At 38.0% G+C, this 24946-nt stretch overlaps 1 protein-coding gene across 2 annotated transcripts; it reads right to left on the bottom strand.

Moving 5' to 3' along the window:
- Positions 1-405: 405 nt before the first annotated feature.
- ero1b (endoplasmic reticulum oxidoreductase 1 beta) lies at positions 406-24946 on the bottom strand. 2 transcript variants are annotated; one of them, XM_084714595.1, is made up of 16 exons: positions 23966-24946; positions 19207-19326; positions 14417-14500; positions 14145-14186; positions 11886-11968; positions 8838-8911; positions 8303-8423; positions 6614-6660; positions 5477-5488; positions 5340-5366; positions 3999-4091; positions 3623-3869; positions 2038-2107; positions 1654-1740; positions 976-1109; positions 406-660 (listed from the first exon to the last, which is right to left on the bottom strand). In XM_084714595.1, exons 1-16 carry the CDS (start codon positions 24131-24133, stop codon positions 600-602), a joined length of 1470 nt encoding a protein of 489 aa, XP_084570721.1. In that variant the 5' UTR covers positions 24134-24946; the 3' UTR covers positions 406-599. The 2 variants fall into 2 exon arrangements, with proteins under 2 accessions (XP_084570721.1, XP_084570720.1); XM_084714594.1 differs by lacking the exon at positions 23966-24946 and adding an exon at positions 22740-22898.

Below are 24946 nucleotides of genomic sequence, written 5' to 3'. Positions count from 1 at the left end.
AGACAGGGTCCGTCCTCAGGGTTCCTGTGTCCTCACACAAGTTTTTTTCAGAAAGGGAGAGAAATGAGCAGTGAAGCGATTTAAGACCCCAACTGCTGCATCCATCGTCTGGTCCAACTGGTCGCTGTGACATCATCTGCAACATCACTACCTTCCAAACATCTGATTTGTTTCCTTCAGGTTGTTGCACGTCACGACCAACCTGCTGATTTTACAGGTCGACGCCGCCAAAGAGACCGAAACGTATTTAAATGAGAAAAGGTCGAAGTTCATCACTGGCTGACAAGTTTTACAGCAGAGAAAAAAAAAGTTTTCAAAACCTGGAAACTTTTCTGACGTAGGCGAGAGGAGGCAGAATAGTTAACATTCATGATCTACCCGACGGAGGAGGAGGAGGAGGAGGAGGAGGAGGAGGAGGAGGAGGAGGAGGAGGGAAAGAAAAGGAAGATTACTGGGAGAAGAGAGAGTGTTTGCTGTTTGCTGCTGATCCTGATGTCCATGAAGAAGTCCATCTTCTTCTTCTGGGCGAGGATTAGACAGACATTGCAGTTCTCTGAGGGCTGGCGCCTCCTACTGGCCAGGTGAAACATCACCATCTGTTACCTGTTCTCCTTCAACAGCAGCCGGAAGTTGTGGAGCTGATTTATACTGGTGGACAACCTGAAGGAGGGAGGGAGATTTCAGATTTTTGACTTAATTTAGATTATCACATATTTACATACTAATTATTTTCCTGGCAACTAATTAACCCGTGGAGCACAATTTAACCGGTGAGGTTAAACATCGTCTGAAAAGACGTTGAAGCTAATCGCTCTCAACAAACCAGTTATAGTTATAGTATAGTTATAGTCATAGCTCACAGAACACAGGAGTTGCTTATAGTTATATAAATATAATTAGAATTATTACAGCCCAATCTGACGTGGACAAAATAAACAGTAAAATAAATAGTGGACAGAACGGCTGTGAACGTACCTGCCGAAGCCGTTCAGTAAGGCCACGATCTCCTGTCGGGTCAGCTGGAAACCTTTGGAGGGGCTGTGCTCAGGGAGGTTCTGGATCTCCTTCTCAGAGAAGAGGATCTTCAGGGCCGTACCCAGACCCTGAGTCTGCAAACGGCACACAGGAGACACACGAGAACTGTCAGCGAGCTCAGCGAGGCAGCAGGACTACAGGTGCTGTACGGGGTACCTCCAGGGTTCTCCCAGGTCAATTTAAGACTTTTTTAATGTAGAATGAAATTTACCGCCAGCTTCACCACCGTACCAGCAAGATTTAACAAAATCTACACCCTAGAAAATAATTATTTTAAATACAAGTATTTGTATTTAGGAAACGATTATACAACTCACACTCGTGTTGCCTGGAATCGGCCTAACATCTTATTTAAAATACAACGTATTTTGGATTCTGCTGCCACTTTAAAAACGTTTAGCTTCTATTTCATCACTAAATAATTTTTTTAAAGAGTAAATGCAGAAGATGATTAGAGTTGAATATTATGAATATAACTAAATGTTTACAACAGCAGAGTAGGGCTGCAACTAAGGATTATTTCCATATCAAATCTACTCACATTTGGCACTTGACAGGTGTTAAATTCACTTTGTATTTGATGTTAATAAAAAAGAAACACAGATTAAAGCGGCTCACCTGCAGTTTCCCCCACAGTCGACATTTACTGCAGCCGACACAGTCCATGATCCTGGAGATGTTTTTAAAATGGAGGCGGAATTCCTCCTGAAGGATGAACGAGAGACGAGATTCAGTTTTTCACACAAACATCTGATATCAAATGTGTATTCTTATGTGTTTTATGACGATAAGACAGATAAAAAGAGTTAAATGTGGTGTCATTGATTTGTTAAAGGTTATGCTGCATTGATACACAAAAAGGTTTCTGGCTCATCTGCTTCATCGCTCATTAAAATGAGAGCAAACAAACTTCAGAATAAAAAAAAACCTGCTCTGTGGAAACCATGAAAACAAACCATGCTGGACTCGTCTCTCTGTGTGTGTGATAGAGTTCAGTTTCACCTTTAACGTTTTGGCTTCCATTTTGTGTCCGGCGAACATCGACTTCTCATCAAAGTGCATTGGGAAAGCTCTGGAAGACAGGAGGACACGTTAGTCTTCTAATAACAACTGAACCTACAAATGACCTGCAAAAAAGATGAGTCCAGTACAACTAACAGGCAGCACTTCAAAGTTTCCTGGATTCATAGTTGTGGTTGTGTTCCAGTCTTGAGTGTTTGACAGCACTTAATTTAACATCAAGTCCACAGATTGACTATGAAGAGATTATTTTTGTCCTTGTTCTTTGTTGATCTGACAGAAAAACAAACACTTAACTCAACTGTGAGTGCCAGGATTTGATATATTTTCAATTAAAGCAAGAGTTTAAACTTTGAATGTGTCTGATGTACACTGTGGAGGAGGCAGCAGAGGAAACGTCCGCAGCGTTTATCGTCTGTAAGGAGGTCAAAGGACACCTGAGACTCAGCTCTGCATGTCACACGTAAATTAATATCTATCAGATTCAGCTGTGAACATCTTAATGCTAACAGCAGCCGACACAGGAACCTTCCACAAAAGACCAGGAGGCTCTGAAGGAACTCACAGCGACCAGGGTCAAAGTTAAGTTTCTGTTTCAGTCAACTGTTTTAGAAATCTGTAGCTGCAAACCAGTTTGTTTTTTATTTACTGTGCTTCGACATATCAACGTGCAGCTACGGAAGAAAGCAGATGACTTACGGACTGACTGCCAAGTTGCTGCATAGTGGACTAAGTCTTCTAATCTTTGTGGGTCTTTAGATCCAGAAATGCAGACAAAAACAGGCTAAAGAAACCTTTTAGTTCTTTGAAAAGTAGGACTGCAGGTTCCAGATACTTTGGATGGAAATGCTTTTGCTAATATTTAGAATGTTAGCAAGCTAACTGTTAGCGTGTTACCAGTGCAGCGACTAAGGATTGTCTTTATTGGTTAAAGGTTCAGGAAAGTGATTTTCTAAGTTTCATTTCCAGGTCGTCTATACTGACATTTTAGGAACGAGGTCCCATAATTAACTATCTTTCCTGAACATGGCCAACCTCGTTAGTTGGCACCAGAAATGCTAATCAATTAAAATGTTTATCGATATTTGATTCGTGTACGATGCTGACACCTGACACTAGTCAGGGCTGCAGCCCCTCTCGCTCAGTGTGTTTGTCCAAAATCTGGATGTTATCAGTAAAGTCAGACAGGTGACGGCTCATTAAACTAAATTTAGGTTAATGTGCAACGTTCATAATGCACAGCATAAAGTGCGACACATTTATAATATGTTTCGGCAATTGTACACTGAGATTAATACACTCATTTCATTAGCCAGCACTTTTATATTATTTATTATTAATTATTTGTAATATTTGTCCAAACAGTGTAATTAAGTGACAAGTGTTTGGACCAGCGTCCAAGTTTTTGTCTGCCGGTGGCACAAAATGAGGAATTTGGTGGTGATACAACCAGTAGTTTACCAGTCTGGACCAACAAATCTATTTTCTAACTCAGCTGTAGTTGTTTTTTTTAAATGTTATAATTAAATTTGACTTTAGAAGACGAAGACAAATGAGCTCTTCTCACTTGATCTCGTTGAAGACCTGCAGCAGCAGCTCTTTGGTGGCTTCGTCCTGCTGCGTGTTTCCAGTGTACAGGTTGACGAAGGCTCGTTCGAAGTACGGGGCCACCTTGTAGAGCGCCCGCAGCTCGATCAGGTACAGGAAGTACAGGTTCTTCAGCCGCCGCGTGCCCTCGCCCTTCGTCTCTGCCATGTCAAATCGCCGCCGAAACTCCTGAACATTTGGGCCCCAGACTGAGCGGCCCCAACCCTCTGAGGAACCAAACAGCAACAGTTCAGTACATGATGATACGACACTCAACACTTTGATTTAGAGATTTCATAAACTTTAAACTAAACTCATATCCGGTCTAGTCTTGTATTAAGATGAGCTGGTCGTACCGTCCAGCAGGTACTCAGCACACAGGTGGATGTTGATGCTGCTGTGGAGACCTGAGATGAGTCGGTAGAAAACTCTCTTCTCTAAACACAAACCTGGAGACACACAGAGAGAGAGAGAGAGAGAGAGAGAGAGAGAGAGAGACAGACAGACAGAGAGAGAGAGAGAGAGAGAGAGAGAGAAAACAGTGAAGAGAGAGTTAATCACGACATGTTTTAATAATCAAAATAATGATTTAGTATTTCAAAACAGTCACCGTCACAAAATAATGAGAAACTCTCTCAAAATGACTTACATACCAAGTCTTTTTTTCCTTCATATCTGACAGACTACTTAAAATACACTAGTCATCAATACAAGAGTTTTGATATGAGAAACATATATGTGCACAAATTAATACTGCAGTTCATATATTTTCACCAGTAAGGACAAAACTGTCATGTTAAAATTCATGCAGGAAGTAATTTTACACTTACATATAAAACAAATACAAAAACACGAATATTGTTTACAATTTAGTATAATGTCATAATGTAGACTCCAGTGTTCCTGGTTCTATTTCAAATTAAATTAATGAATTAAAAATGGATGAAATGAACTTTAGTAAGTTTTTGGGAATGTGAACTAGTTCATTTTAATCTCTGTGAACTGAAGTTTGAGCTGCTACAACGATTCTAAATCTGAAGCGTTACCGCTGATTTCTGGAACAGCATTAGATAAAACCTTTGGTGGACATTTATAATTGTGTATGTTTTTATAGATATGTCTTGCAGTGACTTGTGTGAGTTTTATGTTTGTGGTCTGATATCACGCAGTCAGCTCGACTCCTTCCTGTGTCTTTACTCTTTTTACATGAGGATCAGAATGAAAATAAGGCTTATTAAGACTTTATCATGTCTGTAAATGTGTGATTTGATAAACTGAAGTTAAACTTGTCATCTCCAGCACACAGTTTCACTTCTCTCAGTGTGGTCTGATTTTATGCTTTTGTTTCTGACAGACATCATGTTAATCAGGCTGTACAGCAGGTGACTGACAGCTCTGTGTGGAAGCTTTTGGGCCTGTTTGTACCCAACAAACTGTTCTCTCTGAGCGGGTGGACCGTCTGCAGAAACACTGGAGGAGATACAGACAGACTGAGGCTGGTGAAGACGACCAGAAACATCATGTGTTGTCGTTGGATTAACACAAGGACGGAGACTTAAATTCAAAATGTTTTTAAATGTACAGCAGGAGCAGACTGATGACAAATCATGTTTTCTTTCAGATTGATGCAAATAAGCTCCTTGGTAACTAAAAGGTAAAGGATATGTCATAGAGTTAAAACATGAGGATTCATTTACCTTCGAGCCAGTTGTAGAAACCCTCTCCTGCAACGTGAGAAAACAGACAAAAGATCTTATCAGGATTTTTTTTTAAAAACAACGCAGCTAAAAATAAATTCAAGTGAAGACATTCAGTTCAGTTCAGTTTTACTCACCATCGTCGTCTCCTGAACACAGAAAGACAGAGAGAGAACAAAGCTCTGTTAGATCTGATCTATTAATAACACACACACACACACACACACACACACACACACACACACACACACACACACACACACACCTCTGCAACATCACAAACACAAACAGATAAACACACTCAGGAAAAGATGCAAAAACCAGAACATGTTGGAGCAGGAACACGAGGAGCTTCAGCTGCAGGTTCTTGTTAGTTATTTTATGACACAAAACAGTCTAAAAATTATTCATTTCATTTCATCACTATCACTACTTCTTTCTCAGAGCGTCTTCTCATTCAAGACCTTTTTACTACTTTCTGTTCATTTCAGAAGGTGAAGGTCTTTAAGAAAGTCAATGATAGAGTTTATTTTTCATTTCTCAAGCCTCTTTTTCTTCATATGATTTAATTCTTAAAAACAAAGCCATTTGATGCCGGGTAAAAATCCCTTTGCCACATCAGTACATTATGTCTTCATTTCCTGTAAGCTCTCGTGAGGCATTATGGGTAAAGATGCGGATTAGAGATATTTATGAACAGCTTCTCTTTCATGTCTCTGTTCTCAAGCTGAGGTAAAGAAAAGAAAAAGACAGATTTCACTTCCTCAGTGGTCTGTTCTTTCAACACTAAGATAAATACATGTGAAACCAGAGAAAGCCCATTTCACTTTGTACATAATTACAACTTTATGACTTACTATCATAATTATAATCAATTATTATAATTAAAACAAATCATAAACATGAGGGCCAAAAAACCCTTAGATGGTGGAGTTTTTTTTCAGTGCTTTCTTTTAAAGACTACCGACATGTTTCAGTTCTAAAAAGAAGTTCTCCTAAGTGAAATATTGTTCACACACAGCAGCTGGACGAGAAGTTCACAGTCAAACACCGGACTGATTAAATGATTAACTATCTGATCAAAGATCAACTGAACAAGATTCAGATTGTGACCAGATGTTTCTGTTATTGACTGCAGACACATTTCGGTACCAAACCCACTGACATGACGACAAAAATCTGAGTTTCAGATCCACTTCAGGTTTGTTGAAAGTGCAGCTGATCAAACTGTAAACTGAGCAGTTATTGATTTATTTATTTTTTTTCAGACTCACCTCTGCTCGGGGCCAGAGGGTTCAGAGGTCGGTACACTGATCTGGGCCTGTCAACCAGAAAAAAATAAAACAAATAAAGTTTTTTTTTATTAATGATCAATAATCATCACCAACAACTTTAAACTTTACAAATAAAAGAACACAGAACAGAATTCACTGTTTCCTGAATATTCATTTTATTTATGTCAAAAATCTATTTGATTCACCTGCAGTTTGTTTGAACACAAAGAATAAAAGTCAGACAGAAAGAACACATTAGGAAACAAACTCCTCTCAATAACCAACATTCATAATTTCCCAGATTTTGAGCAGCTCTTTGTTCTTCTGTGAATCTTATAAACAAAGACAGGATACAATATTCTCATATAGATGCTGATTATTAAGAATTTAAATGGTGATAACAAATATATCTAAAAATACACAGACACTCTTGAACTCTTACACTGCAACAGAACCTAGAGTCTCAAACTGTGGCACGTGTACCACTGGAGGAACGTGATTTCTCTCTAGTGGTACACACCGTAAGAAAATTTATTTTTTTAAATGAAATAAATTAATTAAAAAATATAATGCTATCAAAATACTACAAAATTTAAAATTAAAATGCACAAAATACGAATGAGGTCACTGAGATGGTATTTAAAGTAAGTTTCGTCTCTCGTGTATTTTTGTTTTAATATCAGCCTGCTACATAGTCACATCGACTGTGTGTGTGTGTGTGTGTGTGTGTGTGTGTGTGTGTGTGTGTGTGCGTGCGTGCGTGCGTGTGTGTGTGTGTATAGTAAGCAGAGGTAAAATGAAGAGACTGAAAATGAAAGGTTCAGAAACACTGCAGTTGTGGCTTTAAACAGGAACTATCATGAAGAGAAGTGCGACTCTGGATTATTTTCAGCCGCTGTGTTGGAAATGAAGTGAACAAGCAGACGTGTTAGCAGCTACTGAAGTGCAAAATCCACAGCAGCTGCTGGCAACAAACGGTGCAAAACAGTAACGTGGTAGTTGGAGAGCTCAATATTTTCTGAGGTGGTACGTTGTGTGATTTATATTGTGATGATGTTTAAATGTTCACTGTTGTTCAAGGCTACATTCAAGACAAAGGATGCATTTAATTGCAGTTAATGAACTGTTGAGATGATTCTTTCCCTCAGAAAACAATCAGTCAGCTTCCTCGGATCAAATACTATCTGGAAGCATCATGTAGTCATGGTGTGAGTTATGACTGTACTGAAGGTCCACCTCAGTAATTGTGTGCGACAACAGTTTTTTTCACAAAAATCAGCTGTTTTAAAAATGCTTAACACCAACAAATATGGACTGAAGCAGAGTACTGAACTGGATAAAAACATGTACATTTTGGAAATAATTACCTCTATTTTTTTTCCAATAAGTTGTGATTTTTGAACTTTACAATACTCTGGAGTTTCTGAAAATGTTTGAGTTGGAAAGAATCCTACACAACCACCGCTGGAATCTACGTCCACAAATATTATAACTGTAAAAATATTAGTGTAGCCTCATCTTTATCTGCAACTGAGCAGAAATACCAGATTTATACAGAGAGAAGAGACACGCAATGTCAGTGTTATGAACAAAGCTTGTCTGAGTGTGTGTGTGTGTGTGTGTGTGTGTGTGTGTGTGTGTGTGTGTGTGTGTGTGTGTGTGTGTGTGTGTGTGTGTGTTTTGTCTCACTTGAAGCAGTTTTCCTCATAGATGCTGTTCCAGACTCTCCAGGCTGAAGGACCCTTATATCCAGTGAATCGCTCCGGATTCAGGAGCAGATCTACGTAGTCTGCATCTGGAGAGGTTTCATCTAACACACACACACACACACACACACACACACACACACACACACAGAACAGTCTTTAATGGACTGAAAACACTGTCACATTAAAAAAAAAATAATATCACAATATTTTTAACATGATATTGAAACATTATTGTAGGAGTGACTATTGGTTTGTGATTTGAGGTTTGAGTTTTGTGATCAATAATCATCAGTAATGTGAACATAATGACTAACTGGGTAAAACAACTACAACCGTCTGGTCAGTTCAGAAGATGACATCACTTTACTGAAATGCAGCCTTAAAAACCAGGAGAAGACGACACTGATGACACATCACCATCTAATGATATCTAGGCTCATATCACAATATTGATTGATATTATCAATATATTGTGCTGCAGATGAACGTGTTGGACAGACAGAGAAAATTCTCACCATCAAGCTCACAGAAGTGGTCCTGAGCATCGTCGTGTCTCGCCCAGTCAGCGAACGCCTCTTTACTCTGGTTACTGAAACAGGAAATAAAATGAACTTAAGTAATCACAGAACAGAAACTCATCAAGAACCAAAAAACACAAACTCTGTGCGGTACTTTCTTTCATTGTTGGTGATTTTACGTTTAAACAAGTGAAGTCAAAGTGTCTCTTGTCACATGGCAGTTAAAGAAAAGTTTCCCTGTACAAAGAAACTCTTCATTTTTCCTTCCAGAATGAGTGTCGTGTAACAAGGAAACACAAATAGAAAGAGAAGAAAAATATAAAGACAGGCTGCAAGAAAAATATAAATATCAAAGATTACAAGGACTCAAACTGCGTTTTTCCAATTAAACATTTCATTAAACTTCTAAAACTTAAAATGATTAGAATAAGAAAACAAAAAAAACCACCAAGAAATTAGTAGCTCATCTTTTACACTTTCTAGGACTAAAACATAAATTAATTAAATATCGAAGTCAGAATATTAATCACAAACTTTGTTCCGTAATTAACAGAGTCTGAACGAGCTGTAAGAGGTTAAATGTTTAGTCTGTAACTGTTGGTTTTTTTACAGCCTTTATAACTGGTGCCGGCAAATTTATTCAGTGACACAATGGAGCTTAAAAAAAGTGGTGAATTCCTCGTTTCTGAAAGAAATCTGGAAGTCTGTATCTATGAAAAATAGGTAAATATAAAAAAATATAAAAAAATATTTAAAAAATATTAAAATAAAGAAATATGTTCAAAAATATATGTTGAGAGGGATGTTAAAGGTATAATCTGCACCATTTTCCAGATAACAACAATGTAAACTCATAATACATAATCTCTCACCACTTATGACCCAGTAGAAATGTGAAGTGGTGTCTGTTTCTGCAGAGAACCTGCAGCTCTCTGTCTGTTCTTCTTTAGTTTTTTCTCAGAACTTTTAATCAACCCAAAACGTTAGGTGACGTCCTGATGCATTCAGGAACAGCTCGGATAAATCCCACTGACTCTATCTGTAAAGACATACGTGTAATAAAAAACAAATATGTTCTGTGATATGACATACGTGTCATATGTGAGACTGTGTGACTGTACAAAGTGGATGAAAGTCAAGACTCCTGAAGTCTTGTTCTTCATCCTGGTTTGTTCGCCCTGAAGTCATTTTTAGATTTTTGAGTGAGCGAGTTGAGCAGGTTTTTAGTCCCAAGTGTGTAGTTTAATGACGAGGCCTGAGGCGACTCATCAAGGTAATCTGCTTCATCAATCAAAGAAATATGTCCACCTGCATAATGTGAATCGGAGCATCACAGAGGATGGTCAAAGGAAAAAAACAAACAAACAAACAAACAAATGCCTGTGATCATCTGAAGTGTGGAAGTATATTAGACAGAGACCAAACAATGTGGTGCTGTGCAACACAACAGTACAACTGTCCTGCACAAACACTTCAAGTGAAAGAACCGGAGCGTTTTGTGAAGACAGCAGCAATAAAAAAGAAATATTAGGATTATTAAGATGCTGATTGTGTTTCTGCTACAGCAGGGACACACAGAGAAGCTCCAGCAACCAAGTTAATCTCCTAGACTGGTCACACAGAGCTCCCTGCAAATGAATGAAAACACACTGATATTCTACTATAAATGATATAAATTATATGTATGATATAAATGATGCAAATATGCATCCCAGGCTTTCTGTCTCTTTTCATTTGTCTCTGAGCTGTGATGAAATAACAAAAATCATTATATTTATTAGAATCACTGCTGTTGGTGGTTGTATTTTTTGAAATTCCATACTTATTCCTCATGTTTGTCAGAGAGAGAGAAGCAGAGCAGACAGGCAGGAGGGAAACTCCTCCTCCTCACTCACCATCAAACAAGGCGATGGTCCACTTTTTATCCAGAAACACATAAAAAGCTTTGAATTTACAAGAAAGATCAGCTCTACGTGTGTCGCCAGGGTTAGTAGCAACCACTTAAAATTGCTCTTCTAAGTGCTTTAAAAGTAACTTTACACCATCTGCAGGTATTAACTGCATATTACTCCACTGAAGAAAAAAAAAAATCAATTTCTTTCCCTGTTGAAGTCAAACGCTTCAGTTCAGGGAAAAGTTAAAGTGATTAAATTCATCTATTGTCAGACAAACCCTTTGAATCTGACGTCAGGTATCTTTTCCAGTGTGGTATCTGACAAATAATGTATTAAACTGGATATTAAACAGGGTGGAGATTAGATTAAAATATGCAGCTACTATCATTTTTCTAATGTGCTTTATGTGTCTCTTTCAGGGGGATTTTAAGGGAGTATCACAATATTATTTTTTGTGATACTGTACTGATTCTCAAAAACGCTGTATTGTGATGTCATGATACAAGCTAAGATCTGTGGCTGTTTGTGTTGTTGTTTTGTTTAAACCCCAACCAGTAGACAGCAGTGCTGTTATCTACTTCACTGTACTGACTACATAAAAAAAGAAACATTTTTTAACTCAGATTTTATGTATATGGTCTTATCTTCTCTATACTATGACAGTTTCCCTAAAATTTAGTTAAATTAAAAATAAATATCAATATATCACCTCGCTTACAGTATGGCAGTATACTGAATCATACATTTTTTATATTTATTTTGGGTAAATTAATTGCTATATTGCTAAAATTTTCAGAATAATCAATAAATTACTCCATACATTAATCGACTAATAGAAAAAAAGAATTTAATTAATTAGGTGCTGCCCTAATTATAGCTCCTCTGTGGTTTGAATCTTCCTCTAAGAGTCTCTAACTCCGTCTGAACCTGTGATGACCCTCCACATTTTCCGTGACAGCGGTGCAGTGAAGGTCAGTCTGCTGCTGAACGGTGGGAAACAAGCAGCAGCTGCAGCTCAGACGCTGGTCAATGTTTGACTGCTTACTATCAGCTGCTGGAGCTGCTTTGCATTGTGAGTAAATGAGCTGCTGCAGCTGACAGACAGATAAAACACACAGGAGGAGAAGGAGGAGGAGGACGGTGGTGTCACCTCAGGGTGCTGTTGATGGCGCCCAGTTCTTTGGCCTGTTCGCACTCCGTCATGTCCGACATCGTGTTGGCTGCCTGGGAGTACTGGAGAAACAGAGAGATGGAGGGAGACGTCAGTAACAGAAGTATTACAGCTCTACATGTCATGAAATATTTTAATCTCCACTTTATAACTTTATTTTGTTGATTTTAAAGGCACCAGTGGACAAAAGTGGTCGTGTTCCCACCATCACAAAACATAACATCAAAATAAAATTACAGAAACGAAAATCTCATCCAGCTTTTTTTAAACTGGCTAACGTTCTTTGATACTATACCTCAAAAAATATTAATATTGATATTCAATTCCATTTCAATCACTCAGACTTACAAGGTGCGTCACACAATAAAATCTATAAATCAGTGGTAGACGTCAGGACAATTTATATACAAACTGTCAACAACCCAAAAATATTCAGTTTACTGTGAGAGAGGAGTAAAGAAACCAAAAAATATTCTCATTTGAGAAGCTGAAATCAGAGAATTTTGACATTTCATTAAGAAAAAGACACAAAAATATGAATCAATTATCAAAATAGTTGCCGATTAGTTGAATAGTTGAGAACTAGTGATCGACATATGTGATCGATAATTGTTTCAGCTCTACTTCAAAGTTTTGTATTCAGTGTAAACACTGTCAGTCACTGTCACAAACTTTAAACAGACACTTTTCAAGCTGTATAAAGTATAGATTTCAGGTGAAACACTGATTTAAAGTCTGTGCAGAGCAATAATAAATATGAGTTCTGAGTTGGGCTGCATGATATGGTTAAAAAAAACGTCATGTTGCAATTATTTTGACTGTAATTGTGACTTGTGATACGTGGGAATTAGTGGGAATTATCCTTTTTGCATTACAAATAATCATCCTTACCTGGAAAAAAAACACAACCTATTAAAATCACGATGATGCAACATTTGGGGTTTGTAACCAACAAACATGTTTTCTTCTGTCTGAGGAACTAGATTTTTAGGTCAGGACATCTCTGCAGCTCTACACTACCTCATTATGAGGCTGTTTTCTCACGCTGACTACACGACTAACCTGCAGGATTTGTAAACTCCTGCAGTCTGACACGTTCCTCACTCACTGCTGAGGTTGCACATTCATGTTCTCTTTACTCCCCCCTCTGTTCTAACAGTAAGTGTTTCCCGGCTGACGGTCAGTGAAACAGATTCGACCTTGACTGAGACGAGTGCAGATGTTCAAACACTTTCAGGTCATTACAAGACAAACATCAGGCTGCGAGCCAACCGTGGCAAACACTCAGTCCTCGGTCCTCTACATGGAAACTGTCCGAGGAGATAAGCTGAGTGGTCCGAGAGTTTACAGTGTGTGTGTGTTTATTGAATCAGACAGAAAGCGCTGGAACAAATGCAGCTGGTCCTGAACTCCATTAAATAAAGAGGAGTTTGTTGTCAGGTATAAAATCAGGCTGCGTTTACAGTTCAGCTTTTCAGCTGTTTAATTAAAAGGGTCATGTGATGTTCTGCTCTGTACTTTAAAACCGACACTAAAAGCTGAATGTGTGTATCACTGCCTGATAGATCTCCTTCCTGTGTCACAGAGCTCCATTAAAAACATCAGTGAGCCACATTGTTGGACTGCTGACATGTTCCTTTATCACCATGAACACACACGCTGTAGTTTGTTTTGACTCAGTCCCACACACACACACCGTCCTGCTGCTTCACACACTCACTGGAGCAGTGTTTCACAAACTTTGTACCAGGGGACCCACTTTATAAAAATGCCATAACATTGCTTCCCAGTTCACAACAGGCCTTATCAATAAATTCTGGGAAGAGTTCACTCGTGCATAAATGAACATCCCTAATCATTTTTACTGCCATTTCCACGTCATCTTATATTATCTTATCAACATGAAATTTTCAGAATTTCTTCCATTGTTTTTTATTTATTTGGGGACCCAGATAAAATCTCTTGGTAAAAATGGCAATATGGCTGAAATATAATATCTTGGTATTTTTAGGTTATTCTGGCATATATGCTATACAGTATAATGATTTTACAGACCATGATACATTGCTGTAGATTAAACTAGCCAACAGTAGCTAAAATAAGCTCAACCTTAAACATCTACATCAGAAAAAATGCAACATACACATTAATGCAGCAGTAATATTAAATTAAAAACATCAGATATAATATTGAAACACCAACATCATTCATGACAACAGTCATCTTCTTCACTCTCACCTTGTTGTAGTTTCCAGACTTGATGCCCACCGGGATCTTACTCTGTGAAACACAACCAGGATCAACAAACAAACAAACAAAAAAAAAAAAAACAACAGGAGACAAATTAATTTAAACAGAAAAATAAAAGAACCCTAAATCATCCTTTTGTAAATGGTACAAAAAGTGTTTGCGGCGTAGATCCAAAGTAATTCACAGTTAATAAATTATTTAAATGTACAGGTTACATTATTATTATTATAAATTAGGTGTGGTTGTGGTTGACCTCTGACCTCTGGACAGGGCTCCACATGACAGTCTTTGATGGCACAATGTCCGTCATCAGGCCAGAAGGGACACGGTCGCTTCAAGTTCACCTGAAGAAAAGACAAAAGAAAGTGGAGTCGTGAGGTTTTAGTGATCGAACACAGGTAGGTTTAAAATTTAATCACATTAACATTTAAGTCAGGTTCATCTAAACCAACTTCAACCACCTGATTACTGCTCAAATATATATTATGACTTTTGTCAAAGCAAGTAGGATCTCATAAGAGACTCTGTCAGGTTAAACATCATCAAGAACAAAATAAAATGACTGAAATATCAGCTCATGAAGAATAATACTAATAATCAGACAAACTGAAGTGTGTTTGAAACATGCTGTTAGTGCTGCCAATCGCTTTAAGTTATTAACAAATCAAAATGGAGATTTCTAGAAAATAATGGGACCTGGAGGAACAGGAAAATTAACAAATATATATATTATGAAATGTTGTTGAACCTGGGAAATAAAAGGATGACCAAGGAAAAGCTGTAGAATCAAGTAGATACATACACCTCTTTGTTTTGAGGAAGCTGCACATTTTGTTAAAACAGTTGTATCCTCAAACAGAGCAGTTATCAGGAAACCAATCAGGCGTGAGCGGTAGGCAGCTGTGAGGAAGAATCGCCCACGTGGTTTTAAGGATGGAGGTAGGATTCAGTCTGACCCTGTGTCCTTTACTAACATGTTTTTCTTCAACATGTCATGTTAGCATTAATGTCACAGAACAGCTGAGGCTGTCAGATTCAGAGTCATCCTTTGTTTAACTGAAGAGGTTCACAAATGTTAGATTTGACCTGCTCATGACACTGAAAGGAAAAATCATTAAAGTCATAGGGAGGGCTGCACAATTACTCTATTAATTAATTAATATTATCTAAATCGCAATATGGCCAAGTGCAATATCCAAATCACAGAACCCTGCAATTTTTTGATTAAGGAAAAATTACAAGAGAACCGTATTATAATGAAGTACAGTAGAGCTGCAGATATGTTGATGAACAAATCTTGTTCTTCAGATGAAAGAAAACATCTTAACAAATGTCACATCGTGATTTGATTATTTTTTTCACTGAAAATGAAAATTGTGACGCAAAAACAATAATTCCCACTAATCGTATCGCGTATTACAATTTCTGTCAAAATACTCGCAATATGACTTCTTTTTTTTTTTTACCACATTACATCAGGATTCATCTAGGTAATGATTATATTCACCATAGATTATTTTCTCAATTAATCAATTGGTTATTTGGTCCATAAAGTGTCAGAAAATGGTGTAAAATGTCTATCAGCATTTCCCAGAGCCCAAGACAACGTCCTCAAATGTCCCAGTCCAGAAACATTCAGCTTACTGTCATAAAGAAGCAAAGAAACCAGGAAATATTCACATTTAAAAACCTGAAATCAGAGAATTTCAAATATTTTTCTTAAAAATTACTCAAAATGATTGATCAATTATCAAAACAGTTGGTGATTAATTTAATAATCGATTAATCTTTGCAGCTCCAGATTCAAGACAAAGAACATCTAAACCAAACTTCAGCTCATCATATCAGCGTTTTCAGCTTCGCACCTTTTAAACTCTGAATGCGGTCAGATGTGATGCTAACGTTAACGTTAGCATCACAACGTTAACGTTAGCATCACATCTGCTGTTATGAATGAATAAAACTCAACTTTTCAACATTGAATATTAATATTAATATTAATAATGTTGAGTATAACACTAAGTGTTATACTCAACGTGTAGAAGATTTTCTGCTCAAACCTAAATCTGGAAGGATCTTAACAACAAACAACTTGATTACTGATCTGATTCTCTTCTTGTACAAACAGTGTGTTTGTGATTATGTTTGGACCACAAAGATAAACAAAAACAACACAATTTAGCCACTGACTCCGTCCAGAGCTTAAAACACCCCAGACTGTAACTTTAACAAAACAGAATAAAAAACGTTTTTTAAACTTTCAGACTGGTTTGATATAATGTTGCTGGCTTCAGCCACCTATGCAAACATCAGTGCAGCCTTTTATTAGAGCAGAAGGTGATATCAGCGGCACACAGACCACAAATGCAAAAACAGGGTTTAAAAAGTTGAACATTAAATGACACCAGAGGCTCCAACACCAGCTGAACACTGTAGTTAAAGAATTAACTGAAAACGTCCTTCTGTCACTGCATCTGTTCGTTGACTGCAGCTGCATCTGTTGCAAAAATATTTCACAATATTTGATAAACACCTCGGCCATCCTTCCTGTTATGTAACAGCTATTCTACACAAGGAAAAAAACGGCTACATGTGACTGAGCACTGAAACTGCTGGATTGTTTTATCTGGCGTTTGCTTTCTCTCCACAAAGTGCACAGCGAAGCATCTACACAGACAGGTTTTTTGTTTAAAATTAGCAGGAACCTGAATGTCAGGGAGTGTCCTGTCTAAGTGCTGTTTAGAGCAGCCACGGCTGTCACTGCAACTACCTGCAGAAACTCTGAGTCAGGAAAACTTGAGGAGAGACATGTTGGTATTCAGGAGGTCAAACACATGAGAATTAACAATGAAAAAGCCCTGTACCTTAAAACAGTTACATATTGTTTACTTAAAAACAGTGGAAAAACTGTGGTCAGTTAGGAATAAAAGAAGAAACTTATAATTTAAGAGGGTTGTGGAAACATGCAAAGTGAGAACCAATGTAAAATACAGATGTGTTTCAGTTTTAGGTGTTAAACTATGGAACGGACTTTGTGCAGCTCTCTGCTGAGTTTCAAAAAAGCCTTGAAATGTTAAGTAATTAAGGGTTAAAGTGTAAAATTATTAGTATGTATATATAATTTAGAGGAAACTTTATTTTTTACTCTCTCTCGTTTTTGTTTGCTGATATTTTGTGTTATCTTATACAAAAATCGACCAACAGGTTTTTTTCCCCAGTGTGCACACAAATCTTTTACTAACTGCAGTAGCACACATGGCGTCTACATGCTGAAATGTCCATGTGGTCTGGTTTATGTCGGCCAAACAAAAAGAGTTTTAAAGATTTGCATATCTGAACATAAAGCTGCAATACAGAGAGAAAAAGTGGATTATGCTATTGCTTGACATTATGCACGGGTGAACCACGGCTCTGCAGCATCATTAACGTTCTGTGGAACTGAAAAAATCTCTCAGAGAGGTGGTGACATCGTTAAGTCACTGCATCACAGAGAGGCATGTTGGATTCACATATTAAACACAGTGGAGCTCTTTGGCCTTAATGAAGAATTGAACTTGTCTTATTTCCTGTAAACTGTCTAACTTAGGGATTCCTATTTCTGCACTTCTGTGCTCTTATCTTTAGAGAGTAACTTTGAGAGAAGTCTGTGTTCCTGTTACCACGTCTCTGTACTGGTGTTAGCCTTCAGGTATTAAGAAATAATAGATGATTGTTGATTAGATGGTGCTGGACTCATCCAATGGACTTGAAAATCAGTCTAACCAATTGACCCTTTGCTAAGCCCCACCCTCCTTAGTTACTGTTGCTATACCTTCCCAACACATTTTAAAACAAGAACCCTGTGAAAGTGTTTATGTAAAGTTAGCTAACAGCTGCGGTCATGATATAACATTAATGCTAACAGACTGAGGCTAAAGCTAGCTTACATCTCAGCTAACATTGGTCAGATGGTGAAATACAGCAGGTATATCTACATGATAGATGACAGAAATACACTCATTAACGTGGGAAAAGGAAGAGCAGGGACTCGATTAGTGCAGCGGACCTTGAGACGGGTCACCCAGCCAGACCAGCTGGACCACGATCACCACAGGAAGAGAGCCGGGACATGAGTTAGACCTGAGACTGTGAGCCAGAGAAAGATGCATCTTTGATTCTTCATCAGCCCACATCCTCCTCCTCAAACCCCCACAGAACAAATGCAGATACAGTGGGATCTAACAAGTTTGTCTGGAGGTAAAGTTACTGCCGCTAGTAAGCTGGTGTTTACCAGACACGCTAACGTTTGCAGCTAATTAAGACAGATTTTAATCCATTCAACACGTGTGTTCTTGTGTTTCATGTTTTTTGAAAGACAACAAAAAAAGACGCCACCGTCCAGACTCATGGAACACAGAGTATTGTTCTTCTCAGAGCCTCCTGCACACCTTCAACATGGAGAGAAATGGAAAGCTTGACAGCTCTAGTTACTGTTGCTTACCAATGATTGGACAGTTGCTGTTTGGAGGCGGGGCTTAACAAAGTGTCAAATGTGTGAAATAATTAATTTTTACCTAAAATAAACTATGCAGTCGTTATTGTACTGTAGTATACATTAGTGTATGTTAATTATACAAACTACAGTAATTTAAAACAGCTGTACTTTATTTTGAAACAGTCATAAAATTCAGTAAATAGTAAAGAAAGAAAATTAAAAGTTGGAAGTGATGAAAGACAGCAGGGAACTTGATGCTGACGGAAACATCTGTTTTACAGACTGTATGTAAAAAACAACACATTTTTGAAGAAGTAGATGAACTGATCACACATCCAGATGTGATTGTTGTTCTTGCTAAAAGAAGAAAGTGATGATCACTGCAGTTAACAGAAGACAACGAGCAGCAAACACGTCCACTAACACACAGTGAATAGTGAAGAAGATGAATCTGATCCTGCTTTCAGGATGACTGACTCTGATTTTCAGGCCTTTATGTTTTTTTAATGTATAAAGATCTGGAAGGTAATTCATAGGTGAGTCATACTGTGTTCACAGTGAGGCAGCATCTCTTACTCTGTAGTATCTGAAGTAGTCTGTCTCTGTCAGCTTCTTGATTCGAGGGTAAATCTTGAAGTTGTTGAAGACGTCGATGCTTTCGACGTCACAGAAGCAGTCATCCAGGACTCCTGTCAGCTGAAGCAGAGCAGAGACGAACAGATGTCATCACATTCTGATCACGAAGCATTTACACCTTGCATTAACATGTTCTCCCTTATCTGGATAACATTTCAGAACACAGATCACATTTTAATACCAGCTGTTTATGTAGTGTATGTTATAGACGGGCTGCAGAGATGATGACCCTTTTAAAACCGGTACAGGTGTGAATGTTTCATGCTTGCTGGAAATACCAGAGATGATTTCATCAGCAAGATTTTTAGGAAGTAGACATCATATGACATATACTGTGTTAGAGTTTTTAAACAGATGTTTTAACTCAGCAAGCCTGGATAGAGTGTTTTGTATTAATCCTACACCCACATCAACACAGGGTGAATAACTGATATATAAATCATGGTGAGAGTCCTACTTTAGGTTAATTAGCGTGCAACAATGACATAGATTCAGCTAGAGCTGCAACTAATCATTATTTTCATTGTCAATTAATCTGTTGATTATTTTCTCAATTAACTGATTAATTGTTTGTCCTACAAAATGTCAGAGAATGGTCAAGAAATATTAATCCGTTGTTTGTTGTTTCCCAAACCCTGAGATGACGTCTCCAAAAAAATGTTTTGTTTTTCACACAACCGAAAGGTACTGTCAAAAATAAGTAAAGAAATCAGACAATATTTGCATTTAAGAAGCTGGAATCCGAGAATTTAGATTTGTTTTTCTTAAATAAAATACACAGACTGATTAACTGATTATCAAAAGAGTTGGTAATTCATTTAATAATCGATTCATAATTGATTAATCTAGATTGAGCTGAGAATTGGCTCAATAATTGTCATGATGAGCAATGAGAAAACATTTTCCTGATCTCCAGTTTGCATCTTTTGACTGAATATTGGCCGATAAGGACCTGGGCATCCCCAGATCTGTTCATAACTCAGGCTGCTCCACCAGTGAGGCATCACTTCCACCTTTTCACACCATGAGACTAACAAACGAAAGACCCAAACATCCAGCAAACAGACAGATCGCTGTCTGCCTGCACTTCCATACATAATACATCCACCACCACTGTGAGGGGACGTACGGTGTACTGTTACCTGAACCCTACAGGTCAGATTCAGACCTCCACCTGATCAAAACAAACAAACCTTCAACTTCAGCTGCTCACAGGTTAAACTGAGACTAATGATGTTCCACCTTCAGAGGAGCCAAACAAGCAGAAACCACTAAATCTGACAACGTCAATGGGTTCAGCAAACAGAGGAGGGCATTAAAGGCGGAGGGGTGGTGTTAACACCACCAGGCTGCAGTGAGGAGGCTTGTTAATTAACTCTACCTGCTGACACAGTGGCAGGTAACCAACCATCATCTGGAGTCTTAACTCAGTGGACACACCTGGTTTATCCGACTTAAAAAAACAGTGTCAGGTGTCTGCTGGTCGGCTCTGAATACAAACACTGCACTGAGTATTTTTATAACCTCAGTGTCTTTACGGAGTTTTGTGCTTGTCAACAGGCGTCCACAGGTAAATTAAGGTGGCAACTGACGATTACTTTCATTAATAATTACAGGTGGGAGAAATAATTCTTAGATGCATCACGATATTCTCTTGAAAGATTCTGAATCATTGCAGCAAGTGATTCTGATCACCTGTAACAATTCTGTAATGTTTGTTTTTGTGATGCATGTTCTTTATGGTCAACTGAATGGTGAAACATGACATAAACATGTGTCATGTTTACATCATGTTACGTTCTAAACATGTTTACTCCTTCAGTTTTGGTGAGAATGGCTGAGCGTGAGAAACTGCAGATGGATATGATCTGACTGGGACGCCCTGGCTTTAAAATATTAACTTTGGATGTATCAAGATGCATCCATAATGGTTTAATAATCAAATCAGAGCTCGCTGAATCAAAAACAAATTGAATCATGAGGTGCCAAGAGATTTACACCCCTATTTTTAATTAAATTGATGATGATTTTCTCAAAAAAACAGATTCATTGTTTGATCTATAAAGTGCCAGCCCTTGTTAACGTATTAAAAATGTGTTGTTTTCTCCGACCAACAGTCAAAACCCCAAATATATTCAGTTTGCTGTCATAGAATGGATTAAGTGATCCAGAAAATATAACATTTTGAGAAAGAATTGTATTCTTTTTGCTCAAAAAAGACCCGATTGCTTATCTGAATAATAAAACCTTCCATGAATGAACATCTTACAACACAACACCTATTGTGTCACTGAGTAATAATTCAAAGCCTGTTCAAAGCTTTGTTATCCTACATGTCTCATTTGGTTTTTTTAATTTGCATTCAAACAAATCTGCTGCTCACCTTCAAAATAAAATACTGGATGACCAGGTGTAATGTGTAAAATCAATATTTTATCAATTCTATATTTTATGCAATATTTGTCAATATCAAAGTCTGCCACAATACATTTTGAATTTAAGTCAATTCAGGGGTCTGCGATCGATATCAGACAATAACTAAACAATTAAATTATTATTTCACAATTTCATGACTCAATTCTTCCAGACATTTGTGACACAGATATTTCAAAATAAAGGTGTATCTTAAAGATGATGATAAAGATCCTGAAGTGTATCAAGTCCAGTTTTTCTGCCAAACTAAATTGTATGTTTCTTGTCAACACTTCATCTTACAGGTCTATAACTTCCTAATAATTTCCAATGACGTTGCCAGGTGGAAAATAAAAGGTAACTGCCAGACATGGACTTTAAGAGCCAGTTTAAGGTGTTACATCAACTCTGCACCAGTCCTAAGTTAGCTGGATATTTGCTCATGCTTAGATCACGGCTGCTATTTTTGTTTATTTTATTAAAGACAGAAAGCAGAAGCACTTTAAGTTAAAAGAAGAACTAATTTATATGAACAAAAAAATGCTGTTCTCATCAGATTTATTACTTAATAAAAGACATTTTTGCCAATATAAAATGTGTCTTTGCTTTTTAATATCATGATAAATATTGTATCATGGACTTTTTAACTGTGACATTATTGTACCTTGAGTTTTCGGTATTGATACCTAATAAGAGCCAAGTTCACACAACTACCAAAAAATAATTTAAAAATTATATAAAAGTACATGAGGCACTACTCTTTTTATACCTACTTAAAAAAGCATTTTCCATACAAACAAACCCAGTGTTAAAATAAGCATTTTAAATCAAATATCAGACTGATGTGACCAAACATATGGAGCCAGATTTTGGTACTCGATGAGTGGAAGGAGCTAAAACATCAAAGTCCTGATATGGTCCTTTCCTCTTCTGCTTATTTAAACATTTTTTTAAGATTCTGCAGAGAGTCTGAATTTTGTCTCCGGCTGCTGACAGACAGAAACACCTGGAAAATCTCAGTAAGGTAAAACACACATCACATGAACTGAACCACAGCTGACCTCAGAGTGCAGCAGTCCACCGAATGCCAGGAAGGGCAGGAGGAGGCAAATTTCTCTCAGCATGCTGTTGTTGGTCTGTACTTCTGTCTGTTTTTTATCTTCCTTCAAATTAAAACTTCCTCTCAGTGAACTTGGTGCCCATACTGTGGAGTATCACAGCAGCAGCAGCTCTGTCTGTGGCTGAGCTGTCCCTTCAGACCTACAGTCCCATGCCCGCCCGGGGCCACGCCTCCAAACATCCAGCTGTCAAACTTAACCCCGCCCCTCCGCCGGTGCCCCCCCCAAGTTTGTAGTCCTCTTCCAGGTCAGGTGCCTTTGAGAGTGCTTATTATTTGCGTCGCAAGGGACTACAACTCCCACGAGAGGGCAAGAGGCGGGAGATCTGCTACAGCCAATCACAGAACACCACGCTTTGCTACTCGGTGGTGGAAATAACATGATAATCTGTGTCTGAGTTTAATACGTATAAGTTTACTGTATTTCGTAATTAATTAAGGAAGCCAGCAGTGAGATGTTTTAAATAATTGAATCATGCGGTCATGTGATATATTTTAATCAGATTAGAGAGGAAAATTAAATCTTAAACTAATAAGCCTCGCTTGAACGGTTTTTCATAGATAAATAAAAAGAAATTAGAAAATAAAATAAAAACAACAGTTATTTAGCCATTTGTCGACTACGTGTTTTGTTTCTGGGATAAATATAAAGACACATTTTCATTTTATAACTGCCAGAAAAAAAAGGAATTTTAAAAAAGAGCAATAATGTGACTTTAACACAGACACAAGTTATTGCTAGCAGCTAGCATCACACACGGTGACGTCAAATTAAGGGTCGTGTCGAGAAGAGAACCCTTGATTTAAGAAACTCTCGCGAGATTTGTGTTGGTTGTTTCACCACTGTGTATGTTACATAAGCTAATGATGTTTTTGTAATAGGAAACTAAAGTGGTTAAATTCTGTGTGGGTTTGAGGAGAGAAAACACCTGGTTAGGTTACGACAGGATTAAGGTTCTGGTTGAAATGATCACTCTCGCGAGACTTTGCGCGTCTTTGGGTTTCCCGTCTACATAGAATGCAAAATAAAATGACAGTAGAAAGTACTAGAAGATTTCCTGAATAGTAACTAATGTCGTGTCGTACTGTCTCTTTTAAAGCTTCACACAGACTTATCACAGCTGTCCTAACATGGCGGTGTGACCTGAAGGCTGTGTTGAGGGGACCTACCTGGCAGAAGCAGCTCTGGTCCTGGCTGTCGGAGTCTCTGCTCGGATGTTGCTCGCTGTGCTGCGTTTGGGGTTTGATGTTGTTTTGTTGAAACCAGCCCAGGACAAAGTTTCCGAAGAACCAGGCCAGGAGCAGAACACCGAGCGCTTGTAAAGTTACTCTCCACATCCCTCACGGTGCCGGTGCCGCTCCGCTCTCGGGGAAATAAAAACGACGGAGAAACGGGAAGACTTCTGTCGGCTGGTAGCTACGGCAACGTTAGCTCCAGGCTAGCTAAAGTTAGCATCCGCAGGCTAACAGCGGCTGAAAAAAAACAGAGCGGGGCGGAGAACTAAGCAGTCCGGTGTCTGAAGACCTTCACGCGGACATTTAGACCTCTAACTCCCCTAAAACAACCGGGGTCATTGCTTTAACATTGTGCACGACACGAGAAGTTTACTGTCCACCAGCTTCCTCTCCTCAGTATCAAGTTAGCGAAACAGAAATGAGAAGCAGTTCCGGTTTTATTTTTCAAAATAAAATACCGTGACCTTTTTTGTATATATAGGTAGTTAAAGCCACATGTTTTAAAGGGACAGTTCACCTTCAAATCAAAAATACACATTGTCAGATAAAAGTTCATTGTCTATTTTAAACTGTTCAGGGTGGAGATTGCAAAGTTTTTTTTTGTTTGATTGTTTTTTAGAATGTGTTTTCAGGCCAGTGGGACTAGGATGGAACAAGATGGCACCCGATTTGTGGTGCTCAAAGCACCAAACAACAATAATAATAATAATTCGTCATTTGTAATTGGACATTTTCATTTAGGCTAATTTTGTCATCTGTCAGAGTGTAGCCAATTTAAGTCCTGCCCTGCATCATTATAAGATCATAATATTATAAGATTTTCAAATATTTTACACACAAGTTATTAATTGTAAAAGTTATGAGTATCTGTAAGCCTCAAAATATGTAATGGAGTTAAAAGTTCAACATTTTCCT

The sequence above is a fragment of the Lutjanus erythropterus genome, chromosome 3, assembly GCF_056507025.1.
Source record: "Lutjanus erythropterus isolate fLutEry1 chromosome 3, fLutEry1.hap2, whole genome shotgun sequence".
Lineage (NCBI taxonomy): Eukaryota > Metazoa > Chordata > Actinopteri > Lutjaniformes > Lutjanidae > Lutjanus > Lutjanus erythropterus.
Note: the sequence above shows the minus strand (reverse complement) of the source record. Positions and strands in the feature narration are given on the sequence as shown.